At 41.2% G+C, this 27,594-nt stretch overlaps 1 protein-coding gene across 2 annotated transcripts in view; it reads left to right on the top strand.

Moving 5' to 3' along the window:
* Positions 1–16,137, top strand: part of LOC129415639 (uncharacterized) — a 31,588-nt gene extending 15,451 nt beyond the window's left edge. For both annotated transcript variants that reach the window (XM_073873448.1, XM_073873447.1), the window contains 5 exons: positions 8,863–8,986; positions 9,134–9,177; positions 11,090–11,222; positions 11,738–11,848; positions 11,950–16,137. In XM_073873448.1, the coding sequence (XP_073729549.1) occupies positions 8,863–8,986; positions 9,134–9,177; positions 11,090–11,222; positions 11,738–11,848; positions 11,950–15,056 (3,519 nt within the window). In that variant the 3' untranslated portion in view covers positions 15,057–16,137. The remainder of the gene's footprint in view (positions 1–8,862; positions 8,987–9,133; positions 9,178–11,089; positions 11,223–11,737; positions 11,849–11,949) is intronic.
* The last annotated feature ends 11,457 nt before the right edge of the window (positions 16,138–27,594 follow it).

Raw genomic sequence — 27,594 nt, 5'->3', positions numbered from 1 at the left:
ATTTTAGCTGGAGCGAATCCCTGATCCAAGTAAAATCTCATTTGTTCATCCATGCTAATTTAGCAAAATATGCTTTTGCTGTCTATAAACAAAACAACACGTTCTATCGAGTTCAAGTAAGCTTTAATCACATCACAAGAATACAACTTTTGAGATCATTTGAAAGCAAGCAAGCCAAAATAAATATAGTACACAACCTTTCTCGGCTTCCGTAGTATTGTAATGTTTACCAAAAAAATATATTAAAGTCTGTATTCCTGCTAGGGTGTGTGCTAAATACATAGGTTAGTGCATGTATTTCCAGCCTCAGGTTGCCTTGGCACAGTCCATGACAGGAGTGTTTGTTCCAGTTCCTAACCTCAAAGTATTAACCCTTATCTTAAACAATAGCTATAGTGCCATTTGGCAAGACCCATTAATAAAAAGGTCATACTGGGAACATGCACAATATTGTGTTTTGTATCCTGTGTCCCAGACCTTGCAACGCAAAAGCTTCCTGCGGGATGTTGCTGGTTTAGTCCGAACAAAGAACAGTTCCCTAAAACTGACTTCCCATGAAATGTTCAGTTTTCCAAGCAAATGACCTTCTGAATTTGCCTTTGTACTCATCATGAGAAATGTCAGTCATACCTTTGCACCTTTTTGACCACTGTGCAGTTTAGGAGATGAAGACAGAGTGTGTGTGTGTGTGTGTGTGTGTGTGTGTGTGTGTGTGTGTGTGTGTGTGTGTGTGTGTGTGTGTGTGTGTGTGTTATGAATGGGTGTGTTTGTGCAGAATTCAGAGTATGTGTTTAAGCAGAGTATTATCCTGATGATATGAGACAATGAAAGGGTGTTAAGTTGGTAAAACTGGTTCTTTGTTTGCCGTCTGTGAAAGGAACCCATAACAGCTCTGTGCCAGTGTAAGACCAAGTGAGAATGATTTGTAGTTTTGTTCTGTTTAAAGGTGTCCTTTTATGCCTTGTCACATTTTCAACTTTATGTACTGTGTAATGTTGATGTATGAGGATATAAAAGGTCTCCAAAGTTACAAAGTTCAAAGTCAAATCCACACTTTCCAATACTACAATAAAAGGTTTGTTGGAACTACCATGCACTTCTTTCGCATATGCAAACGTCACAATATTACTCATGTTAAATTTTAGGGTGATGCCTAGTTGAGCTGCTTTAGTAATGTTGCGATGTCGAAGTGACCCTGATATTACTCCTTTGTTTAGCGTTTCTATCCCACTATTGATGTAGTTTTTAGCTGCAGGCTCACTTTTTTTACTTTTATAATTGGGCGTACACAACAGAAGTGAATTTAACTATTTGCGTGAGTAAATTGCATACGAAGTCAATGCAAAGACGCAAATAAACGCGAACCCGCACAGGGCGATGCCAATGACGCGAAATTGGGCGGCGCGTTTTCGTGCAAATTGCGAATTTTCCACCTTAGTAGAATATTTTCATGACGGTTGTTCGCTGTGACTCTGGAAGCTGCTCAAATCCCTGCTGCGGCACTTAAATATTTTAAAATTACGTACGTTAGTCAGAGCGGATGGTGTAGTGGGCAGCGCTCCGACATGTGGTGCTTCCGCACTTTCGGCGACCCGAGTTCGATTCCTGGCTTGTGGTCATTTCCCGATCCCATACCTCTCTCTCCTCCCTGTACTTTCCTGTCCTCTCCTTAATCACTGTCAAATAAAGGCAAAAATGGCCAAAAAAGGCCAAAAAATATAACTTAAAAAAATTATGTTCGTTAACAATTAACATAGGCTGCAAATAGGGCTGTCACGGTTATGAAATTTGGCTGACGGTTAATTGTTTACAAAATTGTTACGATTATGACGGTTAATTGCCTATTTATTGCTTTGACATTTAATTCTCATAATTTTTTTGTTTATGAAATAATTTTTACAGATTGTTGTATTATTTAAATTAAATTTTTTGCAAGGTTTATCTGGCAGTAAATATTTATACACATAACACATTTTTTAAAGTAATCTGATACTGTCTTGTTTATACAGGTGCTGCAGCTCCCCCTTGTGTTTTTTAGAGAGATGTGCAATCATTGCGGTGATCTGAAATCATCCCGATTGAGGTCAAACAATTGCAATGAGACGATTATTTAGTCGTTGTGACATCCCTAGCTGCAAACGCATATTTTGCATCTTGAAGTAGACTCTTTATGACTACGCTTGCGCTATTTAATGTGCACGTCTGGTTTGCGATATCTGCGATTTGTTCTATACGCTACGCTGCGCTTCTCGCCTGGAGTGCGACACCCCCCCCCCCGTCTCTTCACCGCTTGTAGTTCTGGCTACAAGGATTTTGAACCTTACTTTTGAATGATTTATAACATTGCCTTTAAATGTGGAGGAAAGGGTGCAGGGTGGTTCTGGTCAGCTGCTTATTATTTGGCTCAACTTGATAAGGCTAAATTAATTGCATTGTTCGTTTTACCAATAATAGTACACCTGTGAAGCTTGTGATTATGGTAATGGGTGGGACATTTCTGTAACGTGGACAAATTGCAGTAAATTGGTCCAGCTTAACCATTCGGGGGTAGATGTTTTGAAGGAGGTGGGCTTCAAAGAGACAGAACCTACAAAATCTATTAGGCCCCAAAAACTACATACATATTTTTGTGAAATGGCACTGCTGTTAGGAATAAAGGATTATCACTTTTTGAGGAACGTGTAGAGAATATACAGCAGCATCTATATTGATGTTGATGAACCTGTTTATCTATGTGACCCTTTCAAGACACCAGCTTGTGTCTTTCACAATAAACTTTTTTTTTGGAAGTTTTGTGTATTTACTGCAGGCTCTTCCAACTGCATTTGGTACATGTTAGCAGATATAAGGCTGAAGCATATGTTTTGGCCAACAGCAATGCACAGCAGGCTTTAATGCACAACTGCAGCTCTGCATTCACAAAGATACCATCAGTATAAAATAATTATTACTTTTAACAATTGTGTCTAAACATTTTACTTCATTAGCATTAAATGTCATATTATTGATGTGTTTTTGATTCTTGTGACCGTGTCTGTTAAATCCAACTATTCCGAAAGAACAAATATCACATTACTGTTATATGATACAGGTGTGTCAGGCAGAAGTTTTTCTGTCAGCAGCGTTCATGAAAATCAGCCATGACTAAAGATCTGTGATGTTTAATCTATCAACATGCTTTTATGATTTCGTATGACAGGGCTCAACGCAAATAATTTTTTATACTGGCCCGGTCGGGCCAGTGGTTCAGGTTTTCACTGGCCCCAATAAAAAAATGTAAGTGTCACATATTTAAAAACAATAATTCAAAAGTCAAATATAATTGTTTACATATACAACAGACATGTTCCAACGAAAAAAGGCTCCCAACGTTTCTGCTTTACCTGTAAACTGACATCAAATTGTGCAAAATATAGCAAGTAAATGTCTGCTTCCAAGATGTTAAATAATATTCATTGATGGAAATATATTTTAGTGACTGAGGATGAAGCACTGGCCCGATCGGGAAAGTGACAATACTTTTAACTGGCCTGAACATCTCTCGCGCTTGCCCCGGGCCACTGGGCAGTCCTTTATGTTGAGCCCTGTATTAGCTTTAACTGAATTGCATTTGTCTCTGTAAACCTTGGATTTGATCGTCATCATCTATGCTTTGTGAAGGATAATGCCTCAGGGACAAACAGACGGTGTTCCCACAAAGATTAATTCAAAGACCCGTTCCACAAATCTTGTAAAGTGACGGGCTTTATTTTGCCAGCTATTTTATTTGTTTCAGCATAGACCGTACATGCAAACGACGTGGCGCTGCAGGTAAAGTTTCGGTGCTTAGCATATTTTTGCTTAACAGAAAATAGTAGGCTACTATAAACCTGTTTATCAACACAATCTTTTGTAATGTCTGCGTATATGAAGCAACACAAAGTAATGCTGTGAACCACTCACACATTTTCACTTTGTTTTAAAAGACGTCGTCTATCAGGCTCGATGCAAGTTGGCACAGGTCAGAGACGAGATACACAAACACATCTCTGCAAAGTGTAACTTGACTGAACAGACTGAATGCAAATTTTTACATTTTGATGCAAGTTAAATACATGTGATACCTCTAGTTAATTACTTTGTAAAATATTTGTAAATATACTTTCACTTTCGAAATTAGATTTGATGATGGTGAATCAACAGTAAAATAAATGCTCCGTATGCAAGCTCAATGTATGCTTGCCGTCACAATCTGTGTAAAATGACTTTAAACAATCATTTTCCAAGTAAAATATATGAAAATGGCAATGTTAAATTCAAGTAGATAACTCTGCAGACCAGAGACCTGCAGGTGGGGGGGGCTTACACCAAGTAGGCTGGATTTCACAAATGGGAGGGGCTTGCCTAGCAGGCTTCAGCTAACACTTGGTGTTTTGAGCCTGTTTACATGACGACAGCAACGTTTATGTCAAACCCTCAAACTTGAAAACGTTGCTGTGGTTTGAGTATAATATTTGTTTCTGTAAGATGGGACAGACAGACTTGAATCACCACTTAGCCGGGATTGTGATGCTCTTTGGCTTAAGAGCAGGTAACAAACCACACCCGCGTGATGTCATCAGACTTGAAACACCAAGGATTTAATGAGAGCATGGATTAGCGACAAGGATCAGGCTCTCACTAAATACTTGATGTTTTTTGAGTCTGACGACATCGTTTACATGACGACCATGCACTTTACAGTATGTCAAGCCTTTAAAATGTGTGATTTAGGGTAAGGGTATAATGTATGATTCTGTAAGGTTGAATAGTCCTGAAACCGTACTACCTACAGATTCAAAATACCAAGTATTTAGACTCAACCACAAGGATTGTAACAAAACTTCAGCACTACCACCCATAACATTAAATAAACCAATCAAAATCCTCTAAAGATCTTTACAGCCCACTTGGGGCTAAAGTCCCACCCACTTGAGGCTGTCCTACCTATTTTCATCTGGTTTCGACCAAGGGACAACTTTTCGGTATCTCTCGTTATTTCAAGTAAATCCACCCTACTACTTTTAGCATAGCTTGGCATGATCCATTGAATCTGATTAGACCATTAGCATCGTGCTAAAAATAACTGAAGAGTTTCGTTATTTTTCCTGTTTGGAACTGGACTCTTCTGTAGTTACATCATGTACTAAGACCGACGGAAAATTAAAAGTTGCAATTTGACTGGGAACTATACTCTCGTTCTGGCGTGATAGTCAAGGACTTTGCTGCCGTAACATGGCTGCAGCAGGCGTAGTGATATAACGCACTCTCTGAAAATAGTCTCCTTGGTAACTTTCAATAACAGAGCATTTTGCAGCATTTTTAGGCGCTGCGTAATATCATTGCGCCTCCTCCTGCAGCCATGTTACGGCAGTGGGGTCCTTGATTTTTACGCCAGGGGGAGATGTAGTTCCTAGCCAAATTGCAACCTTTGGTTTTCTGTCGGTCTTAGTACACGATGTAGCTACGGAAGAGTCATTTTGAATAGGAAAAATATCGAAACTCTTTGGGGGGTTTTTTGTGCGATGCTAATGGTCTACTCAGATTATGCTAAGCTATGCTAAAAGTGGTAGCGCCAGACCCGGAGATCGGCTGACAGATTCCAAAATGGAAAAAATCAAATGTTTAACCCTAGGGGAGCTGGAAAATGAGCATATTTTTTTAAAAAAGTGGAGTGTCCCTTTAAGTTCTGCATAATTAAGGGCGTGGCTACTTGAGTGACAGGTGGATTGGCGCTGCTGTCACTGCCGTCAAGCTAGGTGGGTGTGGTATTAGCAACCAGGCACCTCAGCCTCACCCACGTTCCACCTCTTCGCCATTTACCAAGATGCCTCCACCCACTTTTGGCTTAAAAAATGCTCTTCAGAAACCTACAGGTTGACCTACATGGACACTACATTTATGTTTTTTACAATCTATGGCAGCGGTCTCCAACATGGTGCCTGTCAGGGTTCCCGCCAATGCACATTCTATTAATAGTCTAATTTTTATATTCATTTGTATATTTTTTATATTAGCTTGGCTAAAACATATCAACAAATAAAATTAAATCAACATTTTGAGTAGATAAATGTAAAAAAGTAGCCCTCCAGTTTTATCCATTGTGGTAGCCCTTGCTCCCAAAAAGTTTGGAGACCCCTGATCTATGGTTTATACCCATCTTGTTAGATGATGGTTTTACAGTTCTGCTGTTTGATCGCCACCTGCTGTTTAAATGCAGCATTGCAGCGTCTGTCAAGAGAGATCCTGGCAGAACAAACATAGCCTGTGGGAAGCAGCTGCCAATGATGAGATCTACTCTATGCATTTATATTAAAAGTATCTGACTGTCACTCATTCTAGCACATTCTGTTCCTTTTTTCTCTCTTTCTGTTTCTTTTTCGTTACTTTTATTCTGCTTTATTTTTGAGTTTTTTTAATGTTTTCCTTTACAGTGGTTTTGCTTTTGATATAGAACTATTACACAGATGTAGTGTGCGAGAATTTGACACCCATTGCGGTTGCAGCTGTTTTGACATTTTCCTTTAGCATGTCCATGCATGTTGCCATCTTATTCTGTGCTACTTTCATTTGATTTCTTAGAAGGTTATCAAGATGGCTAAATGTGAACTATAAAGGTTACTGTATCCTATTGTACACGCCACCATTATCAGATTACAGAGCTTTTAATCTTGTCACGAATGTATTTAAAGTTTAATTAGCTGAGCCATGTTTAAACCTGGTGTGAAATCGATAAATGGACACCCACAATCTCATACTCTGTGTTAATGAAAGCTGAACATAAGCCAGAGTTTTTGGGCATGTATGTTCATGCATTCAAATCTTTACTCTTAAAATCTAAATTAAATTATGATTTTCATATAAGTGAGCTCTGATAATTGTATTACTTTATTCAACATTGGTGTCTACCACATTGCTTTTACTGCTTTTCTTTTAAAAGCACAAGATTTATGCATTCGCGTTGTGCTTAAGAATGCACTGCCTCTGGCTTATTGCTTTATTATACAGTATGTGAATGTGTTCTTCCTCAGGGCTGAACTGATGACCTCTTTTTAGTTGTTAAGCTATTTGAATCGTCCAAAATTGTTTCTGAGAACTTGTTATCTGTAGTCTGCTTGTCTCCTGACGCATATCAGCGGTGAGTCAAATACATCAAAAACATATTGCACAGTGTCCGGAACGACCAATGAAGAGTTTTATTTCTTTCCTCTTGGAATCACTTTTTACTTTTGTAGTTCATTTTTATCTTTAACAGTTTAATAGGTGAGACACATTTGCATGTGTAAAAGCACATTTCTAGAAAAGTTTAAAGTTTAGCATACAGTACTTTTACGCAACCTTTATGCCAACATTCTTTGGTAATTCAGAAACAGGATTGGTTATGTCCAAGGATTTAAACATATCAAAGCAAACTTTTAACCAGTTATAAATGTAATTGCTGGTTGTCGTCTTAATTATGATTAATAAAGCCGGGCCAGGAACAGCGTTTGCATGTGATGTACGTAGGTAGGGCTGTCTAGTTGAAGGACTTGTCTGCTGTCTGGTATGGTTTGTAGGTACACTGAGATGGATTAAGGTTTATTCCTCTTATTACACTTCTTGCTGACCAGGAAACAAGTACAAGTTATTTAAGTTTAACATTAAAAGGGAAACACTGTTTTATACATTACAGGTTAAGCATATATTGAAGGATAAAATGTTTTGTTATAAAGAAAACATTACTTTGGGTAACTTAGGAGATAAATGACATGCCTCTTAGTGATTGACTCATTGCTGCCTTTGTTTCCTACAGGAGGTTGAGTAACAAGTTTTGTTTGCCATAAGCACACCTGTGCCATTCCTTTGCTAGTACTCCCTCTTCTGGAAAGTAAGAAAGTCAATTGGTTGAAAGACAAACAACTCAGGAAGAGTTCACTTAAAAAACTTTAACATTAGGTCAAAATGACCAAATGGTCAGAATGAGCAAGTTTGAGGCAAAGTTTGTGTGTTTTTGTTAAATTACTTTATAAACAAATTCAGTATTGCGGTATTTTAATATTGCTGGTTGATGTATGATAAATTACTTGTTCTCATTTGTAAGTCACATTGGATAAAAGCATCTACTGAATGAGTATTTGTTAATGTAAATGTATTGCTTTAGGCAGAGGTGGGAGAATGTCTCCTGGCATCAGCTTTAGACAAAAATATTTAAAAAAGTAATAAATGTTTTTTTATATATTTTTATTTTATGTGTAATCAGCTCGATTGATGATCAGTTATATTATTGAGGACTTATAGGAAGGATGCATGCATGTAATTTTGCTTTACTTATAAAGCAGTTTTCAAGTTCTATACATCGTGAACATCACATACAGTCAAACTTTATTTGTTTATCATCTGTGGATTTATTAAATATTAAAGGGGACATTTCACAAGACTTTTTTTACGATGTAAAAAAAATCTTTAGTGTCTCCAGAGTGCGTATGTGACGTTTTAGCTCAAAATACCACATAGATAATTTTTTATTGCATGTTAAAATTGCCAATTTGTCGGTGTGAGCAAAAATGTGCCGTTTTTGGATATGTCCTTTAAAATGCAAATGAGCTGACCTCTGCACTAAATGGCAGTGTCGTGGTTGGATAGTGCAGATTAAGGGGTGATATATCTCCTTCTGACATCACAGGAGGAGCCAAATTTCAGTGACATATTTTTCACATGCTTGCAGAGATTGGTTTACCAAAACTAAGTCACTGGTTTGTTCTTTTTCACTGGGGACCCAATTATAGCACTTAAACATGGAAAAGTCAGATTGTCATGATATGTCACCTTTAAACATTATTCCCTCTGTTTCTTTCTGTAGATAATGTCACAGGCTGTCATCCCATCCAGGAGTTCCAGGAAAACGTGTTTGTGGATGTTAATCGGCCCAAGTATCTGTTGGACCTGCACACGGAGGCCCAACAGGGCCTAAAGCTACGTCAACATGAGGGTAAGAGAGCTCAACCTACAAATCCGAATCTTCAATGGACACAATTTGAACAGAAAATTCAAAGCAAGCACACATATCTCTAGTTTAACTTTTATGATTAGTTCACATTATTTTAAGTTAACAGCTGATGTTTTGTTTATGTTCCAGAAAATAAAAATGAGATTGACTTCCCTGATGGCCAGAGTATGATTGTAAGTTGTCCTCTATCTAGTCATTTAACTTTTAGTTTCTATTACAAACGTCTTTAGTTCTGTTTCCACTACAGTTATATTCTGTTACAAAATACATTTAGAAATTAAATCACTCTTCTTAAAGGGACACTCCACTTTTTTTGAAAATATGCTCATTTTCCAGCTCCCCTAGAGTTAAACATTTGATTTTTACCGTTTTGTAATGCATTCAGCTGATCTCCGCGTCTGGAGGTACCACTTTTAGCATAGCTTAGCATAATCCATTGAATCTGATTAGACCATTAGCATCGCACTAAAAAATAACCAAACATTTCGATATTTTTCCTATTAAAAACTTGACTCTTCTGTAGTGTACTAAGACAGAAGGAAAATTAAAAGTTGGGATTGTCTAGGCCAGGGGTGTCAAACTCATTTTAGGCTGAGGGCCGGATGGTAAATAACACCATGATGTGAGGGCCGGATATTTTTTTTAAACTTTAGTGTGCTGATAATTGTGTTAATATTAACTAAACAAACCAATTAATTCGTTTGTTCAGCAAGAAAACTAGAGAAACACACAGCTCTGTGAAAACTACATTTCATAAGGTCACACTCATACTGTACATATTATACACACAAATTTACATCTGTACAAAATCCACTGACCTTAGGTTGAAAAGCCTTAATTTAACTTCTTTTGCATTATTCCTTAATGCCAAAATTATTTATAAATCATTCACTTTTCTTTGGAATATATTTGTAATGAGAACAGTCATTTAGAAAATGAAAATGCTAGATGGGGCAGTGGCCCAAACCAAAAAGGGCACTAAGGGGGTTGGTACTATTATTATGGTTTTAATAAAATATTATGATGTGTTATATTACTAGCATGCGATTATAATGGGAAATATAATAACAAGAATTAAAGTGTGACAATCTGCTAAATATTCAATATGATTTACCTGCTGGCTTAATGGAGCTTTGAATCCATGTTTGCAATGTTGAACTGCCTACAGCAGCCTCCCTTTCCGTTCTCTGTCTTCATTTTGTGAAGGCATTGGTGTTTTTTGTATTTTTTTGTCTACAAAGTGTGCCAACAACAGCAAAGTTAGTGTTTTTATTAACTTAGATTTGATCGGGAACATTAAATCGATTAGACATGTATTGTAACGTTAATAAGAATGTGGCTATTTTGTTGTTGTTGTTTGCTTGCTAGCACTTGTTAGCACTTTTAAAACACCGACAGCAAATCATTACCGGAAGAAATACAAACTTCCAAATTACTAATTCTGTTGTTTAACAACTGATTTAATGTAATTAATCTACCTGTTAATGCAACGAACTTCGGAGACCGTCGTCTTCGCTCTCTCTCACGGCAGAGAGTGGACACAGAGATGCTGCGGAGCGGTCGGGAAAACACGAAGTGGATCACCGGAATAAGTGGATCTTTAGCGGAGCAGTAACAATACAACAGCAAGATTTTTGGGCACCGTGTTTAGTCTATGTTCCGCGTTTTGCTGCTTTCCGCAAGTCTCTCATATTAAAAACGAACTAGACACCCACCTGAAAGGGTTTTTAAAATATGTATTTTATATTTAATAAATCATCATGCGGGCCGGATTGGACACCTTTGTGGGCCGTATGCGGCCCGCGGGCCGTATGTTTGACACCCCTGGTCTAGGCCAATATGGCTAGGAACTATATTCTCATTCCGGAGTAATAATCAAGGACTTTGCTGCCGTAACATGGCTGCAGCATGTGTAGTGATATTACGCAGCGCCTAAAAATAGTCCCCTTGGTAACTTTCAATAGCATTATTGAATTATTTTCGGGCACTGCGTAATATCATATTTTCAACAAGAGTGGAATGTCCCTTTAAATGTCTCTATGTTACTAGGTGTTGCAGGTATTAACTGTTGTTCACAATTTGCAGTCAACAGTAACAACTCGGACCGTGGACAGCATGGCCTTCAGTGAGTTAGGAGGCTTTGAGTCGGAGAGCACAGCTGTCGATTCCATTTCGATGTGCTCCTCCATCTCTACACGCTCTGGACTCAAGCGCCAAGGTGGCACCTCACACAAAAATAAACATTTACATTTATCAATTCTTTACTATAGGTCAGTGGTTCCCAAACTTTTTCAGCGTGCGGTGTAGAGTGCATTTTTTCGCGGCCCCCCAAAAGAAAATTTATGACAAATGTAATTTTAAAATGTAATATTTTAATTAAACAAAACATATAAAATTATACCTAGTTGTGCTGTTGGTTAGTTGGCTTATTATTTTTTAGGTTTAATTACACAGAGTTCATGATAAATGAATGTATTTTATAAAATGTCATAAAACTGGGGCCCCCCGGCACCATCTCGCGGCCCCCAGTTTGAAAACCACTGCTATAGGTATTAATTAATCACAAAATTAATATCTGATAATATCTGCATAAAATGCAGTCACAAAAATAGCTATTATTTAATTCTTAATTTATTAGTACAATATCTGCTCAGGTTGCTGAAGAGTATTTTTAGAATTATGTTTTTCACAGCATGAGCAAATAAGGGAATATTTTCTCTTTTCCATCTCCAGCCTCAACATTTAGACCTCTTAAGCCGGATAAGACTCAGGAGAAGACCAAATCTCATAGGAGACATGGGAGAACTGTTGGGGGTATTCCGCGACACGTCCAGAAAGAACTGGGTAGGTTTTACTGCGGTGTACTATTAATGTGAACCATACATTATTTAACCATAAGCAGTGTGTGTTTACTCATTTTAATTCTGCATATTTCCTATCTGCAGGTCTGGACAGGGCAGCATGGATTACCACCAATCCTCCTGATGGTCAACTACCCAGTGAAGCTGCTGTTGTCCTTCCTGCCATCATTTCCACTGTGGATGGTGCATATACCAACCTGGGGCAAGGGAACGTACAAGTAGATAACGTGCACCCTGGGCTCCCCACACTGGAAAAATCAAAAGATAACATTCTCATGCAAAGGTTTTTAAACAACCCCGTAGACCCACAAGGGTCTGGAATAGGCCCGTCAGGGAACCCGTCAGAGAATTCAGTGATGTCCATCTCACCTCAGGCCACTTACATGTCGACAATGATTCGAAATGCTGTACTGCCACCATCTGTGGATGTAGTGGAACTCAGTCGCAACCAATGCCGCAGCAGTGTCCGAACGGTCAGTAAAAGCAGCCTGGTGTCAGCCAGCCCCGCTCCGTCTCGCGCATCCTCCAGAGTTTCCTCGCAACGTTCCACAATCCGCTCAGACATCAGTGAATATAGCAGATCGGGATCCTCAGAAACATTGGTGTCCGATTCCTCTACGATCTCCAGCAGTAGCACTCCCCGTGTGGCCAGCAGAGTAAGTCAGGTTGAAAACACACACCGACCAGACAAGAAAAATAATCGGGACTACGGTTCCCATAATGCCTTAACTCGGGTGAATGGGCACACTACAGACGGAAACACTGGATCTGGTGGAGCTTTCACACGTAGTCTCTCCGTGATCAAAAGGAGCAAGACACCTCCACCTCCTCCCAGCAGATCACTCTCATTACACAATAAAAAGCAGGCAAGAAACAGATCGGAGTTTAACCATAATCAAATTGTATCCCCATACAGCAGCCAGCCTGGTGAAAATGGCCCAATATACCATTCCAAGGATATCCAGCCAGCCAATGCCATTATAGCAGATCTAAAGAAGAGAGAGAAGCTTCAAATGTCCTCCAAGCTTGCTGAATTCAAGAAATCCCTTTTGTCTGCAAAAAGTTTAATAAATGGCAAGACTTCCCCAGCAGTAATGGCTGTCTGGACTCTGCTGGACATTCCGGACCATCCCAATGTACAGGCTCCCCCAGCTCCTCCTCCAGAGACCTGGGCTCATAACCAACGCACTTTTGAACTGTTGTGTGGGCCAGGACCTGTTAACTACGCACGCTGGGCTAAAAAGAGAGGTCTTAAAGTTGTGGATGTACCAGTGCCTAAGGCCCCACCAAACACAAATGATGGAGTAAAAACATCATCCAGCCACGTTTCATCTTCGTCACCTCCAAAGCATCAACCACCAGTGCCGATCACCAGTCAATCCAAACTCCCTCCTCCGGCTTCTACGCCAGCTACACTTTGGTGGCAAACCAACCCCCCTCCAGATACCGCTCCTCAACCCCCTGCATCACTTGCGGTATTGTGGCAAAACGCACCACCTCCGCCTCCTCCAGGCACTGCTCCTCCTCCTCCACCAGCTACGGTTTGGTGGCAAACCGAATCCTCTCCAGACACTGTTGATTCTTTGATCCCTCCACATCCTCTGTTTCCCCCTCCTGCCCCTCCACAAAATGAGATTGTCATTCCTCCACCACCTCCAGCTACACAACAGTCTATACTGGCAATGCATTGGTTACCACCAGATATCCCAGCACCACCACCAAAAGAAGTTCCTCCTCCGCCGCTGCAGCCGCCACCACCACAAGAAGTTCCACTGCCACCACTACAAAGATATTATCAGTCACAAACACCACCACCGCAACATGTTCCGCCAACACCACCACAATCAGTTCCTCCTACGCCACCTCTGACACATAAAGTCCAACCTCCGCCACCTCCAACACCACCTCCGGCACCAAAGCAAATCCCGTGCCCTCCACCACATGACATCGTCTTAACATCGGTTACTCGCCAAACTAATGTTCCTGCTCCTCCTCCACCTCCTCCTCCACTCCCCGCTGATCTAAAATTAGAGGCCAGACTAGTGACACCTGAAAAAGAGGAGAAACGGTCAAGCAGTCCTACTGTGGCTAAAGAGGAGACCTCCGTTCCCATGATTACCCAGTCCCTCTTACAGACGGTCCGTCTCAGGTCAGTGAGGTCAAATCCAAGCCAGGCTGTAAATCCCTCACAACCAACCCAAAAATCAGGTGTCAGTCAAGATGCCCCTCCAAAGCCAGCGCGAAGGTCTCTGATTATCACATCGCTTCCCCCGGATTTGGATGCTCTGTCTAGCACAGAGCCAAAAACTGAAGCTCCGGCCCCCAGCGCTCCCATAAACCCAACCATCACATCAGACACTCTGCAAGAATCAACTGAACCAGAGACTAAGTCAGTTAGTGTAGATCAAAATACACAAAACACGATACTTGCGCCAACAAGCTCATTAGCCACAACAACACCAACTGAACCTAATATCAAACCATCACCTGCTGAACCAGCATCTGAACCTGAGCCCATACCAAGCACAACAGTACCAAAAGATCAACCGATTATCAGTGAGCCAAAGATCGAACTTCATGCCGAAGAACCCTCCAAGAGCCCCCAACCTTCAGTAAAGCAAGAAAGCATCACTGAGATACCATCAAAGCCAGAAGAGCAACCAAAAACCCAGACATCCAGTTTTATTCCTCCCGTTATCACTTATACGCCACACTTAATCTCTCCACCAGCAAACACCTCCATGCGTCTCCAAGATGCCATTCGTCTAAGAACTGCAGCTAAAGACACCCAACCGATGCGCTTTGGCCTGCGTTCCCCTTCAGCAGTCACAAGTGGCAATATTTCACCCAACTCTCCAGCATCCACGGCCAGCTTCATCTTCGCCAAGAGCCCCAAGAGGGTTGTAATAGAGACAGCAACATCTCCAGCAGCCCAGGCTGATCTGAGGAGGACTCTGGCTGCAGAGTTAGCGTCTGTCTCGGATTCATCTCACGTAAAGTCTAATGACTCAAACAAAACCGCTAACAAAGTTCCTCCTCCTGTTGCCGTGAAACCCAAAGCTAAGGTTGACAGCGCCGCCCAGAACTCTGCAGAGACCGAGTCTATAGCTGAGAAAGGGCACGCGCAGACAGAGACTGTACAAACTGCCGGACAGGACGTACAGACAGAAACCTCTGAGAGCAACAAATGAATGAACGCATGCGTATATGTGTTAATCAATTCATGATTATTAGCCCTTGAGTTTTCGCCTTTGTTGAAAAATCTGTTTAACAGTTTGAACCTATAATCTAAAGCCTGGTTTTGATTGCAACAAAGTTTAGCAATTTTAAAGTATACCAAAAAAGTCTTTATGTACAGATAGGCATATTGCACTTTTTGTACACTGGTTAAGTGTACTTGATTTCCATTCATTGTGGGAATGCAAGTCACTGGTATTTTGGTTTTCAAAAAATATTTTTGTTTTATTTATGTGCGTCCACAGTCCTTAACAGGAGATATGATACCTTCCAGTTCTGTCTCTATACGTCCACTGGGTAGTAACTGGATAGAAACCGCAGTTTCGGATCAGGAAAGTACCATGAGATGGAAGTTAAGAGAGATTGGTGAAACTGCGGTGGATTTTTAAGAAAACGCATGATCGTAGTATAAAAAGAAAGGTAAAGAATGTAGATGAAATGAAATAATGAAAGAAGGGAAGTTAAATAAAAAGTAGAAAGGTGGGAGCATGGACCACTGATTTGGAGAGGGGGTTAATTTAGTTTTTTAATTTATGACCTTACCAGTATATTATTTAAGAAACCCATTTTACTTTAAATACAAAGTTGACAAATTCTAATAATAACCCCCATGCAAATTGTCCTGCTATTCATACGTAGGAGTGTAAATGGAGCAAAGTTGTGTATTCTCACATAATTGTGAGTGTGTATGTTGGGTCAAGCAGGTATTCGGAAAATCATGAAAGAAGTTTGTGTTAGTTTACAGTGTCAGTGTACAATACAGTATACAGACTGGACAGTTTAAATGAAAATGAATGTTTGCTTTTAATATATACATTTTCTCATGCACTATGCTTTTAAGGATTATGTTCCTATAATTTCAGCATTTATTCTGTCTCTAATTATAATCTCTTATTAGGGAGAAATGTCTTATTTACAGAAGTCGCTTGAGAATTCTCTACAAAGATTTAAAAAAGTTTATTCATTGTGTTTAACAATGTTTTGAGAGTAAAAAGTGCAAAAAAGTTTCTCCTTGCTGACTCATTTTTTTGTTTAGGAATAAAAACATTGCCTGATCAAAGTATACCTTAAAAGATAACTTTTTGCAAAATTACAAATCAAATCGTTTCCTTGGAATTAAAAGGTTCAAGCTGACATTTTTTTCACAATTTAATTATTTACATATTCTTATAATAAGAATATTTATTCTTTTTCTCTTAAGTTTTGGGCCTTTTTATTAAAATGGAATTGAATGCAAAAACTTTAAAACGTAATATCTCAACTGCACAGAATATAAATGGAAACTTATTATAAATAATTGTGGACCTTAAATTTTGTCATTGTTGCAAATGTGGTTGTCTTGATCATAAATATTGTTGGTAAAATTGTATGTCAGGAAACAATGATTTAACACATTTTATTAGCAAATTTCATAATATGTTTAATTTCTATTCTGCTTTCAGAAAGCAGAAGAATTAAGACCAAACTTACAAAGAGAAAGTTTGAGTCAGTTTGTGATGTTTATAATAATACTTTAATTCATTCTAGTTATTAAAGGTTCTTTGTCTGTGCACTAGAGGGAGGCATTTTGCTGTATAGCGTGGTTCAGTAGCACTACATAATAAGAAGGCCTTTGGTTTCAAGTATACCCAATAGGATAATGTCTGATTTACAGATGTTGATTACATTGAGACAGAGACTCATTTTCTAATCAGGCGTTAATACGCATGAGTTTAACTTTTCAAAATGAGAATCTCCTTCATTTAGACTTTGGGAGAAAAATACAAGTTTAACATTATTACATAAAACTAACCGAACCAAGAGAGAAAACACGAGTCAGGAACCACGAGAAAATAGTTTGATAGTAGCATCTAATCAGTTCTTCCTGAAATTTGAGGCTACTGGTCTTCGGTGACATTGGAAAAGGGCATTGCATTTAACATTAGAAGTTTACCCCAGGAATTTCTAGGTTTTCAGAACAGTCTATGTAGATTGGGGTTGTATTTATATTTATTTTTAAGAAAGTACTTAAAAAAAAAACAGTCACGCCTCATAAATCAGTACATTGTACCGAATCATGAAGCTAATAATATTTAAAACAAATCAAACAAACAAATATACAATATTATTAAAGCATTGGTACCTGTCAGATAACTGGATTAAAGAAAAAGAAATCACTATATGTGGTGTGGGAATCTCCCTGCTTTTACCACAAAAGCACATTTCCACAGGCTTTTGAGAAAAAAAATTTACAGTTAAAACTTATAATAATAATAATATTTCTCAGAGACTGCATTTACTTTTACAAATATATTAAACCATCGGTTTATTTTTTCATAAACCCCTGATGATAAGAGTCTAAACATTAGAAAAATATCACTCTATACTTGTGTTTTCTATTTCAGATGTGTAGCCTACTTTTTTGTCTCACGTTTTTGGAAAACATTCTTAGTAGGAATTCTGTGAATTAAAATACAATTAAAACACAAAGCAGAAGCAATATTAGGCTACCCAATAAATTTGACATGCTCTTCAAAAACACTTTTTTATGGGCATATATGAGGAAGAACGTCTTGGTTACGTATGTAACCCTCGTTCCCTGAAGGAAGGAAACGGAGACGTTACGTCGTGACCGACGAATTGGGAACCGCTTCGCGGGTGACATATCTACTTCGAGAACTATAAGAAACGCCAATGAACTTGGCATGCAGGTATTTGCATAATGCCGGCACCGCCCCGCCAGGTGCGTATATAAGCCGCAGGTGCAGAATACCAAATCAGCTATATTATTGCTGAGAAGCCGAGCAACAGTGCCCGGCCTGAAAACAGCAATGGAACAGCAAACTGTGGCGACGGGACGTGACATCTCCGTTCCCTTCCTTCAGGGAGACGTTCCCTTTCAGTCGGTCACTACGACGTCACGTTGTGACCGACGAATTGGGAATCCCTACCAAAACACCACTGCAGCTGAACCCTTCCAGTGCCTGCAAAAGCCCTCCGCCCTCCACATAAGGGGCGGAACCTAAGGTGAAATGCAGAAGGCCGGTCACTACCTGTTCCCTAACCCACGATAGTGAACCAGCGAACTGGGGAAGCGTCTAAACTGAGCGGAGCTAGAACACTGCGGAAGCCATCCCCTAAGAAGGTTAAATGGATGACATAAAAATATATGAAACAACCGACAGGTTGCTCAAAAAAGTCTCTGAACAATCCATGGTATGCAGGGAGATGCAGAGCAGGCTCTGCTAAGGAAAAACGTGGAGGATTAGAACCCCACGGACTATACACACAAATGAACCCCACGTAGGGGACAAATGTGGGCGCCTAGCCTACACAGGTTTACAGAAAATACATCTAGTTAGTAGAAAGAACCCGAGTGGATACCGGCTCGACACGAACACTATAGAATCTTGTGAACGTATTAGGTGTCGCCCAGCCTGCAGCTCTACAAATATCTGTTAGCGAGGAACCGCGAGCCAGTGCCCAAGATGATGCCACACTGCGTGTAGAGTGAGCACGTAAATTAAATGGACAAGGCACGTCCTTCTTTTGATATGCAAGGGCTATAGTATCCACAATCCAATGGGACATCCTCTGCTTGGTGACAGCTTTTCCTTTCTGCTGACCACCGTAACAAACAAAGAGCTGCTCTGAGGTCCTAAAGCTTTGCGTCCTGTCTATATACGCACATAGTGCGCAAACAGGGCATAACAAAGCCATGGCTGGGTCTGCCCCCTCCAAAGGCAGCGCTTGCAGGTTCACCACCTGATCTCTGAAAGGAGTGGTGGGAACTTTGGGCACGAAGCCGGGCCGGGGTCTCAGTGTTACGCTGGATGCAGCTGGCCCGAACTGAAGGCACGAATCATCGATCGAAAATGCACGAATATCCCCTATCCTCTTAACAGAAGCCAAAGCAAGGAGAGTTAATGTCTTCATAGTAAGAAATTTAACACTAACACTATGCAGAGGCTCAAATGGGGCTTCCTGGAGTGATTTCAGCACCAAGGACAAGTCCCAAGGAGGAATAGAGGGAGGACGCGAAGGATTCAGCCTTCGAGCGCCTCTGAGAAATCTAATGACCAGGTTGTGCTGACCCACTGTCCTACCGTTTATGGGTGAATGGTGAGCTGATATCGCAGCGATATCGACCTTAATAGTGGATGGTGACAGCCTATTCTCCAAACGACGCTGGAGACACAAAAGCACAACACTAATCGGGCATTCTCGGGGGTTTTTACTTTGGGAAGAACACCAGTCGACCAACAGGTTCCAGTCCAGTTCAATCGATCGAGTCCAGTTCCATCCCGAGAAAAGAGATTCTCTGCACGGGGCAAAGCTTGCTCTTTTCCCAGTTGACCCGAAGACCCAAACGAGCGAGGTGTTTTAGTGTTAGATCTCTGTGATCGCACAGCGTCTGACGTGTTTGAGCTATTATTAGCCAATCGTCCAGATACGCGAGAATGCGCACACCTTTCTCTCTCAGGGGTTTTAAAGCCCCCTCCACTACTTTGGTGAATACACGGGGCGACAGAGAGAGCCCGAATGGGAGGACTTTGTACTGGTATGCTCGCCCCTCGAACGCAAAGCGAAGAAACGGCCTGTGCCGGGGGAGAATCGATAGGTGGAAGTACGCGTCCTTCAGGTCGATAGATGCGAACTAATCGTTTGGACGAATGCATGGAAATATGCGCTTGGGCGTCAGCATTTTGAACGGCATTCTGTGAAGTGCACGGTTCAGCGAACGCAGGTCCAGGATTGGTCGCAAGCCGACGCTTTTCTTGGGTACAATAAAGTAAGGGCTGTAAAACCCCGACCTCATCTCGGCTGGAGGGACCGGCTCGATCGCGTCCTTCGCCAATAAGACAGCGATCTCCGCACGGAGGACGTGCGCCTCGGCAGCTCTCACCGCAGTGAAACGAACGCCGGAGAATTTGGGGGGACGCCGGGCAAATTGGATCGCATAGCCGAGTCGAATCGTGCGTAAAAGCCAAAGCGAGGGGCTGGGAAGCTGTTTCCATGCCCCCAGATACCGAGCGAGAGGGACTAAAGGCACGATCGTTGTACCTGCGGCGGGCGCAATGGAGGTGATTGCCGGTGTGTGTAATGGCCGCACTGACAGCAGTGTTGTGTATGGCAACACTCACCTGAGTCCGTTGCTGGGTGGGTGAGTAAGGGAGGCTCTGCTAAAGACACCTCACACCACTCGATGCACCCTCTGGCGGAGGAGGAAGACGATGGGTTATGAGCCCGTAGCTGTCTCCTACCGCCTGAGAAGTTGGAGAACGAGGTGGGGTTATGAGCCCGTGCATTGCTCTCGTTCTCCTCTGATGAGTCGGAGAACGAGGGGGGGTTATGAGCCCGCTCGTGTCTCCGGCGCTCATCCGAAGACCTAGAGATGGAAGTGGAATTCGCTCTTTCTGTGAGTTTGTGGGTGCCGACTGAAAAGTCGGCGTAACAGAAAAATGAAACAAAGGATTCCCCAACCGGCCCTCCTCTGGTGGGGGGGAGTGGTGCCTTCACCATCTCCCGAAGAGCAATCCCCTCCATCTCTAGGTCGCCCGTCTCAGGGCCGCTTCGATCTCCTCTTTCCACCCTTCGAAGCGGGCTGAGCGGGCGGGGCGTGCTGCTGACGACCGGTTCCTCGCTTCTTAGAAGAGCCCCGGGGAGGAACGGAGGCGGCCGCCGCAGGACGCCCTCGGCGAGGAGCAGGCTGAGGCACCGACGTGTACGGGGCAGGCGCAGGACGCTTCCGACGTGGCATGATCTGAGCGATGGCCTCAGTCTGCTTCTTGGCCGCGGAGAATTGCTGGGCAAACTCCTCGACCGTCTCGCCGAACAGGCCAATCTGGGAAACCGGAGCATTCAGGAGCCGGGTCTTATCAGCATCCTTCATGTCCGCCAGACACAGCCAGAGATGGCGTTCCTGGACTACCAGGGTAGACACCGGCCGGACACAACTGCATCGCGACCGGCCGCTCCACTGACGGGATGCCAGTATACCCCTTGGCATCTCCACCCTCAAGAGAGGTAAGGGGTGAAGGCTGAAACGGCCGGTTCCGGCCGGAAAACGGGGTTTTCCACGACCGCGTCAGCTTTTCATACACCTCGAGGAAGAAGGGCACCGGGGGCGAGGACTGAGAAGCCCTGGCACCCCCGAAGAACCAATCATCGAGGCGGGACGGTTCGGGTGGGGGAGGTTCAGTCCACTCCAAGCCGACCGCCGCCGCCGCCCGAGCGAGCATGGCTGCCATCTCGGGGTTGAACGCAGGACCCGCAACCCGACCCGAAGGCGGGAGCGGATCCGGATCGACGTCCGAAGCTGACAACCCCCCTTCGTTACGGTGGACATCACGTCGGGTGGAGGCTCGACAGAGCGCGAGGACACCGTAGAACACGGGCCGCTCATCTCCATTGGGACCTCCGCTGGCAACGGATCAGGGCGCTGGAAGCTACTGGACGAACCAGCAGACCGACCCAGCACCGTTATACGGAGGTCATCCTTCGCAAGTCTGGTAACTGCGCCCTTAGCAGCACAAGACTTGGAAGGCGGGGGTCGTTGCCGGAGGAACGACACCCGTCTCCGCAAATCCGCCATAGTCATGCCCTCGCAGACGGGGTATGAACTATCACGCAATGCTGCCTCTGCGTGCTGGAGCCCCAGACACGAAAGACAACGCTCGTGGCCATCCCGGGGGGCGATGAACACACCGTATCCAGAAACGGAGCACGGACGGAAATCCATCTTTAAAAAGACGACCCCGACCGTGACACGAATGAGTGGCTGTCTTTAAAACGACACAAAGCTCAAACGTGCTGCTCTTTTAGGGAAATCACTCTTTGTGCAAGCTGGTGAAACACAAAGGGAGAGAGGCAACGCACTCACTCGAACTCAAGTCCTAAATTAAAGAGACAGAGAGAGAGAGAGAGAAAGGGTGGAGAAAAACACTGCGAACCCCGCTGAGGTGTCTTCGCCCAACCAACTTTGGCAAGCTGAGATCTTTTTCTTCCCTCATACAGTATCTACGAAGATCAGTTTAAACAGCTTCTCGTGAGCAGATGTCTGCCGGCTTCGAAGCAGTAAAAGCTGATTTGGTATTATGCACCTGCGGCTTATATACGCACCTGGCGGGGCGGCCCCGGCATTATGCAAATTATGCAATTTGTGGGTCACGACGTGACGTCGTAGTGACCGACTGAAAGGGAAACAACGTTATGGATGTGGGTTTCAAGAGTGGGTGTTCCAGATAAATTGAACAAGGGTCTTTTCAAGTACTTGGCAAATTTAAAAAAGTATTTAAAAATATGCCAAAAAGTATGTAATAAAAATATTTAATTATCTTTAAATTTTTAAGTCTTTATGTTTGACTTTTAAATAAAGTCTTGAAAAGTTGACGGGTTGATAAAGATTGTATTTCGTGGTTGCTATAAAAATACTGGTGACATACCTGTACACGCCCTGTGACCAGGGGCGAAAATTTCATCTAAATGTTGGGGGGGGACAATAAACATAACATTTTTCAAGAACAATTTTTGAAGGGGACACCAATAATACAGGCAAAATTGTACTTGCAAGGAAATACAGATAGAAAACGTTTCTCTTTCTCTATGAACGGACGCAAATGTAATTTTAATATACATGAATGCAGAGGTGGAAAGAGTAAAAAAATATTCCACTTAAGTAAAAGTAAAGTTAATGATATTTTACTTAAGCTAAAGTAAAGTTACTGGTCTGAAAATACTCATGTAAAAGTAAAAAGTCATTTTAATTTTACTCAGAGTAAAAACTTTTTACAGCGGGGAGAGGTTTCTAGTAGGCCCTATAGTTCAAAAAGGACAAGGAAATATACATCTCAAACTAGTTGTTTTTTGTTGTAGGAACATCTTTACAATAAAAGTGCAATAACAAAAAGTTAATAAAACAAAAAGCTTTGTAAGAAACAGTTATGGAATTATTTAATGATTTTTACAGGTGAGTTATGCACTTTTGAAGCAAAAATAATATGATTCAACAGCTAGTAAATACAATCACTATAGTAAGGTTGTAATTGATGTATTGCTGGTAACATACATTATTTTATTAAACTATATACCTAGTTTAAATGAGCATATGATGAGTGCCATAATACTTTTATCCTTTACACGTTTATAGGTTCCCTGACCTGTGTACCCGATGTCTTTCAATCTCTCTCTCTCTCTCTCTCTCTCTCTCTCTCTCTCTCTCTCTCTGCAATGTCTAATGACCTGCGCATTCCCGAAGACGTTCTTAAAGGGCTCGTTAAACAATCGCTTCGCGTCAATGGCCAGGGGTTTCTTTCATAAGAATTGAATAGGGCTTGGGCGCCGCGTTGCATTCTGGGACGTGGCGGCCATGTTGGTGGCCTCGCGAATGTAATCATACAGCAAGTTGAACGAGGAGAAGCGGCAGAGTTGGGAGAATTAAATGAAAGAAAAAAGATGTTAAAATTCGGAAAAGTATGTGTAATTTACTGGGATACGTTAAACAGGGAAGCAGGGACCGGTATGTGGACAAAATCGGAACTATTAACGGTTGGGATCCATATGAAAAAAGAGTCATTTAAGATAACAGCGTGGTTGTTATAAGAGCACGATTTCACGCCAATCTGTAAGCAAAGTCACGTATGACCTAGCTTCACAACTAAGCTTAGTTAATGCAGCAGTTTTTGCTGTCAGCAGAGGGATAGCAACAGAAAGATGAATGTTGAAATGTTCCCGTATTTTGGGCGAGTAAACCGGGACATTTCCCTTATGTTCAATGTTGATTTAAGCTATATAAATTAATATTCAGATGTTATACTTCACTGTCGTATATATAAATGTCATTTATATGTCATGTATACACATTACTGAGGGGTTGAGGTTAATGTTTGGTTTCCGATATTGAATAAAACATAATGAAGTTTTGTTCTTATCTGTCATTTTTAATGTAAATTACTTTTAATGTGTTACTTTATTATTAATACAGCAACGGTTTACCATGGTTGAAAAAATAACGACAAATTAATCAAATTAAGACACACGATTGAGAGAAAGTATGTCTATAAACAGAGCGCAACATGGAGCGCAGCAGTAAAGGAGGCAACCAACATGGCCGCCACGACAAGTAATGACGTCACGACGCCCAAGCCCTATTGAGGGTCTGCATTAGCCCGCGCCTGTCTCGTCCCTCTCCGTGGCTCTTTTTGCGCGTTCCCCTGCCCATCAATCAATCATCCGTGGCGCTTCTTGCTTTTTTATTTTATTTTTTACTCAGTAATGGATATGATTTAAAATGTAGCGAAGTAGCCTACTATACTTTAAACAAAACATACATAAGTAAAAGTAAAGGTACACATTTTAAAAACTACTCAAAAAAGTAAAAGTACACACAAAAAACCCAATTACAGCAACGTGAGTAAATGTAATTTGTTACTTTCAGCTCTGCCTCACCTCTGCATGAATGCACAAAAATGTTTTCTTGTTCGTTTATCTGCTTCTGTTCTCATAAAACGAAATATATTCATGTTTATATGTCCAAATAGACCAGTTTTAAAACATATGAGGATAAACTGATACGCGTCGGCTCCGTACACTTCTCAACCACCCTACTGTGTGGCGCTGATAGTGGACCAAACCACTGTGACGCAAGGGATGGGGGAATCCAAATGTTTACAGCGTTTTTTGTTGTTGCTCCGTTTGCATTTGTGTTGTTTTACTTCTTACACATCTATTTTAAGTATTATAAATCATTAAATTATTTTCAATACACATGTTTTAATGATATTTTAGGGGGGGACAACCCTCCCCCCCCCCTCCCCGGGATTTCCGCTTATGCAAAACGGATTAGAGAAACAGATTTCATGTGGTTTTTAGCCATTCACCGTTCTAAATGTGATTGGATTTCTATCGGATATGCACCAAAATCGGATTTGGACTTACAGTGTGAACAAGATCTAATACACCTTATCCTGCATCAGCTTCCTGTGAGAGGCTTGATAGAGCCTGAAATTTAAGTTAAAGTCCCTCAGGTTCAAGTCCAGGATGGGGGACCAGCACCATCTCACAAATAGTTTTGGATACCTGTTCTGCTCTGTACCAGGTTATAAAGGACGATTTCTTGAAGGTAGGGTTATTACAAATATATATATATATATATATAATAGGGGTGTAACGGTACGCAAAAATCACGGTTCGGTGCGTATACCTCGGTTTTGAAGCCACTGTTCGGTTCGTTTTCTGTACAGTGAGGAAAAAATTTAAAACATTAAACTGCAGGTTGTTTATTACTATACACTTTTTTTACAATTTGTTTACACTTTTTTAAACACTTAAATATAATATATAAAATATATATCAAATAAAAAAAGAATGAATAAAATACTACTGCAAAGTTCTCCACTAAATAACATACTTTTTTACATATAACAGTAGGTAACTCTTTTCTTAACCTTCTCTTAAACTTTTTGTACTAAACCTAACAAATTCAATTCCTGAATACATTTATGAACTATTAGCCTACATTTTTGTCACCAAAAAATGTTTCTGTTTTGATTTATTTTGGATTTTTTTAAGTCACAGTATTGATTTGGTGTTGTAATCTCTGCATAAAAATAATATTACTGTTCTATGTGTAACTGCATAGCAAGCAACATGATGATATACTTACACTCATATTGAGATGATTGAGTTGCATACATAGTCATCTTTATATGCACATTTCTCCTAATCTTTGCTTGTGTCGCCAATGTAAGCTGTGACTTAAACTAACGAACCCCTCCGCAGATGAGTAGCTAACAGCTGAGTAAGCCCGGGTTACAGCTCTTCTCTGTCCCGACCAGATTAACGTATCGCATTCGCATTGTGACAATGATATAATTGACGTGAGGTGCAGATGGCAAACCTGATCATGCATTCCTTATTCTCGCTGTCACAGAAAACGCGTCTCATGATTGCGTAGCTACGAAAGACGCGCAACCTCTCACGCACTTTTGAAAGAACAAAACAGCGCGTTGACACGCGTTTAGCACGAGCTTTGGTAGGCGCGACGCGTAAGCGGCCCTGTAAACGTTTACATCAATAATCAAACGAATATACAACTAAGTAAATAAAAATCTTTCTGCGAGCCAAATTATGTTGTATGTTTGACAGAAGACTTGCGCTGAACGCGGAGACTTCCGCCACTTAATATGTCCGTGTGGAAACGCACACAACATAATATGTTCCACCTATGTTCCGCACACAAAAGATTGCATTCCGCCATTCGGTGCACACGTGCACCGTGCCGAAAGCCCTGTACCGAAACGTTCCAGTACGAATACACGTACCGTTACACCCCTAATATATACCCAGCAAATACAAAAACGTTATAAAAACGTTTTTTTCACGTTGTGAAAAAGTTTTGATAACGTTATTTTCCGACGTACTTAATACGACCCAATGTCGGGTTTTTTGAACGTTATAAATACGTATTTTCACAAGGTTGCAAAAACGTTTTGATAACGTTATCTAAAAGTTTTTGCAACGTTATAAAAAACTACATTTCTATCCATAACCGTGAGTACCCGTTACTTCTAAAAAAAAAGGAAAAAAGAAAAATCTCTTACAAAAATTCAACCCCTTGAGAGCGGCAGGGATCACTGGTGATCCCGGATTATTGTTGTTCAAAATTCATTACTCTTCAAAACATCACACTCTTACTTGATCTGGACAAACTCAGCATCACAAGACAAGCTTCGACATTTGACCACTGTTTGTTATTAAACTGGTTTGCAGTGAAATTAATTTCTTAATTTATGCCAGGAGTGCAAAATAATGAATCTGAAACGTTCGTTATTTTGAATAGAAATCATCAAACATTCATTCTCCATTTTATTTGTATTCAAATACATAAAATATACAGAATTCGTCAAGGCTATTAGTACAATGGTGTGCATATTTGAAGAAATAATGATTAATTATCACATGTTAGTAAAATATTTAGTCTTACAGTATAAGATTTCTATTCATTTTCATTTTGCGATCTGAAGAGCTCAAAGAGCGAACGGAGTGAGATGTGTGTCTCCTCTTCCTGATTCGTGTCAGATTTGACCTCAGAGCTCTATCATTTGCTGTACAGCTGTCAATCATCTCACATGGTTCAATGTGCACTGTGGCAGTAGTAATGCAAAATTTTAAAATTTACTCTTGTACTCTTGATACTCAAGTACTTTTAAAAACAAGTACTTTTTACTTTTACTTGAGTAGACATCTGACTGCAGTACTTTTACTTGTACTTGAGTAAAATTTAGCAAGGGGTAACTGTACTCTTACTCAAGTAATGAACCTGTGTACTCTGTCCGCCTCTGACATTGCGTCCGCTGACGCTATGGGAAACTCCTCCCTCTTCCGGTTTCTGAAACTTTTATTGAACAACGCCAGTGTACTGGCCAATGCCGCCCATGACAGCATATAGGGGCGAGACTTCCGCTGCTATATAGCCTGTTTAGGCAGCAAAATACTCAGATTCTTTCTCTTCAC

The sequence above is a fragment of the Misgurnus anguillicaudatus genome, chromosome 11 (genome assembly GCF_027580225.2).
Source record: "Misgurnus anguillicaudatus chromosome 11, ASM2758022v2, whole genome shotgun sequence".
Taxonomy (NCBI): Eukaryota; Metazoa; Chordata; class Actinopteri; order Cypriniformes; family Cobitidae; genus Misgurnus; species Misgurnus anguillicaudatus.
Note: the sequence above shows the minus strand (reverse complement) of the source record. Positions and strands in the feature narration are given on the sequence as shown.